The sequence below is a fragment of the Aphelocoma coerulescens genome, chromosome 3, assembly GCF_041296385.1.
Source record: "Aphelocoma coerulescens isolate FSJ_1873_10779 chromosome 3, UR_Acoe_1.0, whole genome shotgun sequence".
Classification (NCBI taxonomy): Eukaryota; Metazoa; Chordata; class Aves; order Passeriformes; family Corvidae; genus Aphelocoma; species Aphelocoma coerulescens.
Window position 1 is genome coordinate 66,349,285 of NC_091016.1, and position 10,371 is coordinate 66,359,655.

At 49.1% G+C, this 10,371-nt stretch overlaps 1 protein-coding gene and 1 long non-coding RNA gene across 2 annotated transcripts in view; one reads left to right on the top strand and one right to left on the bottom strand.

Annotated features, from left to right (window-relative positions):
• AKAP12 (A-kinase anchoring protein 12) overlaps positions 1–1,660 on the bottom strand; it is a 30,465-nt gene extending 28,805 nt beyond the window's left edge. The window contains exons 1-2 of the mRNA XM_069010662.1: positions 1,639–1,660; positions 1,296–1,529 (exon numbers count right to left, since the gene is read on the bottom strand). Of these exons, the coding sequence (XP_068866763.1) occupies positions 1,296–1,433 (138 nt within the window). The 5' untranslated portion in view covers positions 1,434–1,529; positions 1,639–1,660. The remainder of the gene's footprint in view (positions 1–1,295; positions 1,530–1,638) is intronic.
• LOC138108259 (uncharacterized) lies at positions 655–5,350 on the top strand. Its single transcript, XR_011149918.1, has 3 exons — positions 655–777; positions 3,809–3,925; positions 4,075–5,350. It is a non-coding gene; the product is annotated as an uncharacterized lncRNA (long non-coding RNA).
• Positions 5,351–10,371: the final 5,021 nt, after the last annotated feature.

A 10,371-nucleotide genomic window follows, 5' to 3' on the forward strand; every position in this document is an offset into this window, starting at 1 on the left:
TATCTTAATTTTTAAACAGCCACAATAGCCAAATGCTTGCCTGATATAAATTCCCTCTGAATTCTAAAATTGCCGAACACAACTGCTAAATATTTTGTTAACCAACACCAAGCCCCAACGCTTATTTGGTTAAAAAGAAAATAAAATAAATCTTAGTTAATTTAAAGTTCATTCGCAGTGTGGTTTTCAAATCTGTCAAAACACGCACAAGGAGGTCTAGTGGCAGCCAGGAACGATGGGAAATTCAACTTGAAAGTTAAATCTGAACCACAAGGTCAAAGAAACAAAGTCATAACCAGTTCTCAAGCTCTAACACACCCACGCATCAGTCACAGAAACTTCGGAGTCTCCCCGCTCTGAGCACCCGAACTCTGAAGAGCCCAAAGAAGGGGACCTCGGTAGAACGTGGTATTATTTCTCCCCTCACAAACTCACGCCTACCCCAAAGCCACGCTATGTAAACACACAGATGCACATAACCTCCCTTTCAGTCCCCAAATCCCCTAAACGCGCCTATTCCAGAGGGATAAATGGGTTCATTCATGATCTATTTTTAAACACCAGACATGTTTTAAAAGAATTTCTTTCAATTCTTCAACGTCTTTATTTTAAATCACACATACCTAGAGCTCCTTCGCTCCCCATGGGCTGGGAGTTCGGGAGTCCCTCCCCCTCGTCCCCTCTGCGGTACGACAGCGGGCCGCACCAAAGCCATGGCTCCAGCCCCCGCTGCCGACACCGCCGCCCCTTCCCCGCGGCGGCGGGGCGGGGGCTCAGGTGAGCCCGAGCCCAGGGGTGCGGGCCGGGGCGGGAAGGGGGGCACAGCGCGTCTGGCACCCAGCCCAAGGCACTGCCGAGCCGCCCGCCCGGCCGCGCCCCGGCGCGCCTCCCACCTGCTCCCTCGGGAGGGGAGAGGATGGAGTGGGGGGGCTGCGGAGAGCCGCGGGAGCCGCGTCGATCCGGCCGCAGGACCGCAGTCAGGAGGCTCCTTGGCGCAGAGCTCACCGCGGCTGGGTGCGGCTCCTCTCGCCCCGGCCCCGGCCGCACACAAAAGCGGCGGCGCCCCCGCGGTCGCCCTCGCCCCCCGCCCCGCCGCTGCTGCCGCCGCCGGCGGGAGTTTTATGACTGCGGCGCCGGCCGTGGCGCAGTCCCGGCCCCGCCGCGCCCCTACCCGCGCCCGGCCCGGCGCTGCGGCAGGTGCCCGCAGCCGCGGCGGGAAAGTTTCCCCGGCCCGGGGGTGCGGCGGGAGCCGCCGCCCCGCGTCTCCCCCCGCCTCCCCGCCGCTCCTGCCTTACCTTGGCGGGCTCCGCTGGTGGCTGGGGCTCTGCCGCGTCTTCTGTCGGCAGCGGCTCCGGAGGGGTGCGAGGGGGCTCGGCGGCGGCCCCGGCCCCGTCCTGCGGGGCGGCCGGCTCGGCGGAGCTGCCGGCGCCCATGGCGCTGCCCCGCGGCCGTGCGGAGCCGCTGACGGGGGCTGGCGGTGGGCGGCGGCGGCACAGCCGGGAATGAAGGAGCCCGGCTCTCGCAAACTCCTTTAGGGCGAGAGGGGGAAAATTAAAAAAAAAAAAAAAAAAAAAAAAAAAAAAGGGAAAGGGAGGAGGGAAAAAAAAAAGCGCGAGCGAGAGCAGCGAGGAAAATCACCTCCTCCCCTGGTCCCCCCGCCCGCCTGCCTCTTGCTCCATCACATGAGCAGATCCCCGGACACGCCTTGCAGCATCAAACCGGGCTGATAAGGAGCGGCCAAGGGGGGCAGCGCCCTGCCCGCCGCCGCCGCTGCCTCTCCCCGCCCCTCCCGGGCACCGCCGGGGCGGGGGCGCCTCCCGGCCCCCGGCCCTCCGCGGCGGCACCGCGGCGCTGACTCAGCGCTTCGGCCCCCTCGCCGTTCTCCCGGGGCCGGGACGAGCGCCCGCCCGCCGGCACCTTCGGGGCTCCGGCCCAGGGGCCGCGCCCCCCGCCCGGCCGCGCTGCCCCTCGCCCCCGTGGAGCTCCTGCCGCCTCGTGCCCCGGGCGCTCGGCTCCGCGGCCAGCAGCCCTCAGCGCCGGGCCCCGGACCTCAGCCAGGCTGGGCCTGTCTGAGGGAAGGACGTCCAGGTTTCAGCTAATGCAGAAATGTAAGGTCCCATGTCTTAGGCAACTTCGAAGAAACAAAAAAATCAAGACGCCTTTTTTTTTTTTTTTTATTGTCATGCAGGACAGGTTCCCTATTATTAATTCATGCCAGATCATGGCCTAGGCAAGCAAAGCCAAGAACAGTAGTTTCTCTCCTAGCCCAGAATACACAAAGCATCTTTCCCATGCCACAAAATCAGGACCAGCATGTGTGTAGGCACACTCTTACCTGGTGCTTTCAAAGGTATCAGCAGTGAAATAGCACACACATTAAAACTAACTAGCCACAATGTGCCAAATGGGTAGCAAACGGATCCATTAACTGTCCTTCACCATAACTATAATTTTTTTTTTTCTAAACGTGTGCACATACCTATCCTCTACAGAGTTCATGTTAAAATCAGGAATGGTCTGAAGAAATCGTAGTACATACACAATTTCCTTTCAACCAGTCCTCACCCACCAAAGCACTGTTTCATTCAGAAAAAAACCCATTCTCTTAAAATTCCATTCTACAAATCACCTGATTGCCACATGCTGGTCACTTTTTTGTTTTTTCCCTAAAAAAACGAACACACATCAAGTCAATGACTGAAAAAGCCTTTTCATCATCTCGCCTTAGCTAACAGAAGAACCAACTGGAATTGTTTGTGTTTAGCAGAACAAAACTGGTGTTGTGGATCAGAGTTGGGATCAGCATCTCGCCCTATCTGCTTAGTCTTCCTCATTTTCAGATGAGAGAGGAAACACAGATCTGAGCTTTAAGTAGTGCCTGAGTCCCTGTAGCAGAACTTACCCATAGCCACTCAGTGCTTCTGGATCACCCATCAGCCAGCACCCACAACAGGGGAGCAAGGAGTCTGTTCTCAGCCTTTCCTGGCTGTCATCCTTTGATGCCTCTGTCTCTGGTGGGGAAAGAGCTGGCACCACCTCCATTCCCCACCAAATCTGCCTTTCTCCCTTGCCTTCAGCTCCGCCTTTGCAGGCGCAGGTGAGAATGGGGGCCAGCCCAACTGCTGCAGGGCTGTCTTGGGTTCCCCTTCAGTCATGGACCCTGGGCACAGACACAGAGGATTCCTGGGGAGCGCCATCCGTGGGGCTCAGTGGCACACAGAGAAGTTGGGAACGGCATGTGCCATGGGGAGATCAGGGTTTTGCCAGGGAGTTTCTCAAGAAGGGAAATGTGACATAATTCAAGGTCTGTGCCACATCATTTGTCTTTTCACCGTTCATTGACCACAAAATGCCTTCTCTGCAAGCAGCTAGAACACTGCCTCCTTCCTCCCATCCAAGCTTGCTCTTTAGTCCTTTTGCTTGTGCCCGGCAGCACCGGCTCCATGCCCAGCAATCTCAGAGCAAAGATGCTGCAAGCACTGCAGCTGAGAGAGACACCCCTCAGTGCCCATTCACCGGCCATTTTCTGAACACAAATTATTTTCTTTTGGCTGGAAGTCTTTGCCTACATCTATTCAGTGAAATAAAATGTGCTGGGGACGGCTTTCTGGTGATAAGGTCGAGCAGCATAGGATGGCTTGTGTGTACACTCATAACTTCTCCCCAGTCTGAACCACCACACTTCTGCAAACTTGTGATGCAGAGAGCCATCAGGTGTTGTCCCATCCCTATATAATCCCTGACATGGGCACAGCTTCTGTCTCCTTTCCTCTTGCATTTATTTATTTGTTTTTGTTTTCTTTCCTAGAGTACATCTAGCATAGGAACCTGTAAGAGAGAAATCCAACATCTCCAGTCTTGTCCATTTTGCCATTCTTGATGGTCTGTACCCTGCCTGTCCAGAAGGAATCACGAAGAATGACAGGTCTGACTCTGGCATTTGTCAGCCTGTGTTTCCCTACCTTCTGCCTCTGTGCTGGGGTGGTTATTGCCCAGGCCATTACCCTGAACGCTGCAACTGCCTCTTGCTGTATTGAAGTGTTGTTCAGGCACTACGTCTGTTTCTCTTGACAGCCTTTCCAGTGAAGTGGAGTCACATATGCTTCAGCCAGTCCTCTTCCAAAGTCACCAAGTGTTGGCACTGAGACAAGAATATTCACGCTGTTGACAGAAGTATGCACACTTTTTAGGATGAACCCAAGGAATGAAGAAAGATGATAAGTAAAGCTCTACTGGCATGTCGTGAAACATCTTTGAGGAACTCCTACTAAGAGGTGCAAGCACAGACCTTCCAAATGGCAGGACAATCTTTCAGCATTGCAGCTAGCACATGACTGTTTTAAAACTCCCCTGAAACCTAGATAACTTTCATAATGATATTTGTAAAGCAGAGTCTGTGGACAAGGCTTAATTTAGTTACTTTTAAAATTGCTCCTTTTCCAAAAGCATTTATGGTTGATGTAACTGCTGCTGATGCTTTTGTACAGAAGAGATGAACCACATGTCTTAGTCCATGAGTCTGTGCTGATGAAATGTTTTCCTGCTGTCTTCTGCCCCATTCATGATTTTCCCCATGCACTCCTTCCAGCCTTGCTCTGTTGGCCCCTGCATGTGGCCACAAGCTTTGCTGCTGTTGGCCACTCTGGCTGGTCCTGAGGATCAGCAGGGCAGATGGGGAGTCAGCAACAAGGTGGAGATGGGAGGGCTAGTCCCCAGCATCCATGATGGGGAACAGGGCTGCCTGCCCAGCCTGCATGCCAGGGGCTCTTCCATATCCAATCCAGGCTGGCTGTTCACAGGTTTGTGTGAGACGGTGGCTGGGAGCACTGGCAGCTGCCTGGAGCCCTTGTTTACATCAAGACTCTTGTTTCCTTTATCAGTGGCGGAGCTGCATTGGGATATTTTTGGCATACGAGCTAAGTGGAAACATACCATGTAAGTGTTCTCAAAATGGGAAGTTCTCAAGAACATACCTTAGATCTGGATAGAGAATATAGTGCTCTGACTTCACCTCAGCTCTATTTACTGCAATCTTCAGCTTTTCCCCCCTCTTTTGTCCAGTTGTGATAGGAAATTCTAGGATGCTGTTAGAAATATGTGGATGTGCCTAAGGAGCTCATATGTATCAGCCTCACAAAATAGTGATGAGTGTAAAAGGAAAAAAATTACAAAAATAGCTGTGTAAAAATAGTTTTCTTGCAAGCAGCATTGATAATGCCATAGTAAGAAATAATGAAAAAGGAATAAATTTTGCTGGTAGAAGACTGTTTCTTTACTTCCCAGGAGCTCACATATCCCCGAAAAATCACACTGGTAGATAAAATGAGCAGAAACTCTACATCTAATAAGTTCACATCACAGAGGTGATCTGTATCAGAAAAGACCTATTCATGGATAAAGACACACATCTGTGCAATTTAAAAATAATGTTAGTAGCAGAAATTGACTGCAGTCTTGAATTTGATGGTTATTTCAGTAAAGGCCATACATTTGTATAGCAAATGTGTCATTCATCGAGTAGCTGCACATTGCTGCAGCACCCAGAGACCCTTGTTGGACATCCCAGAGCAGGAGAGAGAGACGCAGCCTGTAGTTTTCTGTAGTACCAATCTGTCTCTATTACCTCTCTACTACTCTCTCTACTACTCAGCCTGTGGTTTCTCTGTAGTTTCCTTGTGGTTTCTCTCCTCACCAGTTTTTCACTTGTCCTGTTCTTCCCAGGAGGTGTTGGACAGATATGTTAAGCTTCAGGAGTCTGACTGTTGTCACCTGCCCATGGACAGTGCTTCACAGGGACATGGGACAGGACAAGAGACTGCAAAGGTCCATCCCATTGGGAGCTTGGCTGAAAAGATTCACAGCATGGCCTGGGCATGGCCCAAATGGTGCTGTCTCAAAACTGTAAGAGCTCTGGTTGTTGGACAGGCTCTGATCTGTCTGTGTCAAAATATTGGTGTTTCCAGGAGGCAATGTCGTGGTGTTCAAGCTTGAAGGTGACAGTGGATGAAAATTTTTTCTTAAATGAGGAAAAAACCCTAAAATTTGGCTGTATAAAGAAGGAAAAGAAAGAAGTATTCTATATGAGTTTTCCTTTCATAAGAAAAGAAGGAATAAGCTCAAAGGACTGCATTTCATCATTCCCCTATAATGCCAAGCAGTCCACTTTCCTGCTAAGGAGGGGAAAGCTACAGCCAGGCTGTAGTTTAGTTTCATGTTATCAGTATAGTAGTCGTGCAGTGTAATAAGAGAATAAATAATGTGGTGTGCAGGTGCAAGGGGACATCAGCTTACAGGCAAGCTTAGTCTCAGTGGCAAAGATGGAAGAATGTGACCTCCACGGCAGTGTTTTATTTTCTGCACAGTTAAATGCATCTCACCCAAGAAGCCCTTCAGGCAGTGCTCTGAGGAAATTCCTCATCAAGGGAGGAATGCCCAGAGGAGAGAGATAAAGAGGCACAGAAGGTCCCCCTAATGCCATTACCCATTACCCCATTGTCCCAGCAGCAGGTGAGTGAGGCTCTTTTGTCTTCAGGAGGAAACCCCTGTGGCTTGGGACTGAGTGCAGTGACTGTTTAGAAATGCCTTGGCACTACTGATGTCATCAAGAATGGCAGGGTTCAAAGGCAGCAGGTGCTAAAACACCACCCTGAAAATTAAATTGGAATCTGGAGTGGATTTAGAGAATAATTTAGATGGGGGGGGCAGTCCTCCAGAGGTCATCTAGTCCAATCTCTTGCTCAAAACAGGGTGAGCTTCAGGCTTAGATGAGCTTGCTTAGGGCTTTGTACAAGTGAGTTCTTGTTCCTGCTCCCCTACTGCCAGTGCCTGCCCCATATGTGCACATCAGTAGGTAAAGAAAACTCTCTCTCTGTCACCAGCAGCAATATGCTTCCAGTCACTGCTGCTGAGGGATCCCCATCCTTCACAAGATTGGCTGTCATCCTGAGATGCTCACCCTTTTCCAGTTGCCACTGCAGTCTCTGCCAAGCCTCTGTATCCCCATCTGTTCTCCCAAAGGCTTGGTGCCCCAAGAAGGCTGTACCTCCCCAAGGCGAAACAACCTCTGCCACCACAAAAGGCACCCAGCTCTACCCACCTGGACAGACACATCCCCCTCAGGAGCCCTGTCCCATAAATGGGAATCGGGATGTGAAGCTGCTCTGTGCACCCTTCTTACTCTCCAGACTACCTGTCCCTCTGGCAGTTTCTCATCATGTTTTGTGGCTCCTGGCTGAGACATTTGCAGTGTGGGAGCTACATAAGCCATGAAATCCTACCTCCCTCCTTCTACCCTGATCAGGGTCAGTCAACCTGGGAAACCTTTATAGCTGCAGGTAGGAAATGGCAAAATGTTTTCTGAATCACAACACTGGCAAACAGAACAGGAAAACATATTTTAAAAGAAACAGAGACCACCGAGATTGTATGTTAGTACTGTCACATTCTTCCTCTGGCCCAAGCAAGCACTGTCCTGCTCTGCTAGTACCCACACAGAATAATTTCCCTAGCCTGTTACCTCATGACCTGTCTCTTTGCAGCGTATTTCTGGATCTCCACCAAGCATGATTTACTTGTCTTTGGCTTTCCCATCTAACCCCATCATATTTATAAGTTCTCTTTCAGTACTGGCAATGGTCACAGCTACCCACCTCCTTCATTTGCTTTTGAGATTTTCAAACAGGAGCATCTGCACTATGCCTTATGCTGCTCCTGATGTCTGGAGGCAACGTCCTTCAGAACCTGCATTAAATCATGCCTTTGACATGTCATCTACAGAAAATGGGACAGCAGATAGGTAGCAGTGTGGCTGACCTATGACTACTGATTACTCAGCAACATTATTTTCTTATTTCCCTGTATCCCTTCATGGGCCTGTCCCTATCTATTGCAGACACATCAGGTTTCACCTCTGAGAGTCAGCCCTTTTCCCTTAACCCCTCGCCTGCGTGATGTCTGTCAGCCCAGGCTGGCAGGAGGTGTCCAGGCACAGAGTGGTCCAGTGTCCTTGTCTGCCGAGGGGTTTCATTGGTGAGCCCCCCATGTCCAGGGGTGCAGAGCCATCGGGTGGTCCCCTGGTGGGCAATGCCTCCTTCCTTTCCTGGACTGGTGAACATGGCCACTGAACTGGGGGAAGCCACAAGATCTGCTGTTTACGCTGCTTTGTAATGGGATTGTAAATTTTCAGATGCAAGGAAAGTGCTTTTGTTCTGGCCAATATAATGCCAAATATAAGGGGGGTCTGCTGTGGCTCAAAAGGCCTGTTTCTTTAGTGATACAAACAATAAATACCCCTTAGTTATTCATAATTTATCATTTTTGTGGTGAGCAATCCATAGAAATTCTAGTCTGATCACTTGACTGACAAAGTACAAAGCAGCACCCCAACTTTCAACCAGAAGTTTTTAACTTTCTGCCAGTGTGATCAAAAATAAGCTCACTCCTCGAAAAAAAAAATAACCAGAAAAAAGATAGCCAGAAAGAAAACCATCATCTTTCAGACTTCTAAATAATACCCAAATTGGGACTTGAGCTCAAGGCATTTTTAGCCCCTTTTTGAGCAAGCATAGGTCATTTCTATAGTCCTTGGTTTTGTCTTAGTCATTGTAGAAGAAGGCACAAGCACAACTGACAGAAAGAAATCTTCAGCAGCAGTGAGAACAGATGAGAACCATCTCCAACCTCGGTGTGGGTCTGTGACTTGGAAAACAAAAAGTAGAGAGCCTCTCGTGTGGAGACAGGAGTCTTTCGGTAAGGCACCACATACAGATGTAAAATTTAGATCAACTTTTCCAATTTTTACACACAAAATGGTAAAATGCTCTTATTGATGGGTCTACGCCTTTATGAATTTATGACAATAGTAGCACGTATTCAGCCCAGCCAGTAACTGCTCTCTGCACCTCTGCTGTAACAGGAGGGACAATGACCCAGCTGGTGTCATTTCTAGGGCTGGTCAGGCTGTGACTGCACTTGAAGTGATCCTTGATAAGATTTCAAGTGAAAGAAGGAGGGAAAGACAGAAAGAAAGAAGGCAAGGAAGCTTCCCCCACTTCAAATTCTTCAGGCTGACCTGTCAGCTTCTATGTTACTACATTTGGACTTGAGTTTCTTGCCAAGGTCAGAGCAGATTAGGAGCTGCTTTCATATCTGACAGAAATACTACTCCCCGGTGAACAAGGGGGTGTAGCTCTAGCATCTTTAAGTGGAAAGAAAAGTTCAGTCTTCTCCAGTCATCAGCATGGAGTGCATAGGGGCCTCCCAATATTAACTCTGGTCAGCACCAGTGGGTCATCTTCACTCCGTAATCCCACATCCTCCCCCTCTCTGCTTGGATCTGAGCTGCAGACTCAAAAAGCACGACTGAAAATACCAGAAAAACAGTGAGATTTGAAGGATCATATGATCATCTCATGATCACCAGTATTTGTTTCTTTTTATGCTCTTTGTGGGAAATATATGCTGCTTTTTTCTAAATCACCCTTAAAACACAACAGCAGAATTATGTGCAGCCAGGCAAGAGCTTGATTTCAGGAGTGACCTCAGGACTCACATTTCCTCTTCCTGAAGCTCAATTCACATTTGTCGGGAACTTGCTCAGTGGGAGACGTTTTTCTTAAATGTTCAACAGCTGCATGGAAGCTAGGCAGCAGGAAAAACACAGGGGCAGGCAAAGGATAAAAATAATAATACTGTATTACCCCCATGTCTTTTAAAACTTCAGTTCCCTCAAATAAAACTTAAAAAAATCTGGAAGTCCTGATGTGATGAGACCAAGGCACACTGGATGAGCAGCTTGCCAGAGGTCATAAAGGAGCCTGAACAAAGAACAACATGCATCGTTCAGCCATGTTTACAAAAATGTCTAGCTCCACCAGAATTAGTAATTGGATGCCAGAATGCTAGAGTTTTTTTCAGTACAGAACTAAAGAACACAGGGCTGAGAAAATGCGATGTGAAAACAAAAGGGAGACAATTTTGTAAAGTCTTTAGAGCAGACTGGCAAAGTAAGAGGGTTTGCTGAGGAAAACACCTGGAGAAGTTTTCACTACCAGAAAAGGAAGGAGACTGTAGTAGTCAGCAGGTGACCACAAATCACTGAAAATCAGTTTTAACCAGAGTTTTCCATTGGCCCACTTGGCTTCCCATATGTCATTTTACATGCCACAGACTGAACTTGCACCCCTTTTTTTCTTTGCCTCAATGATAGTTTACAGCAGTGAGAGGAGCTACTCAGAATAATTCAGAAGAAATATTTCCCTGTTTTACTTTCCCTGTGTGGGATGCCTCACTCAGCTGGAAATCAATCTTTGAGCATCTCAAAACAAGGAAGGAAGGGGAAGTTAAGAAGGAGAAGATAAAGAGAAAGAAAGG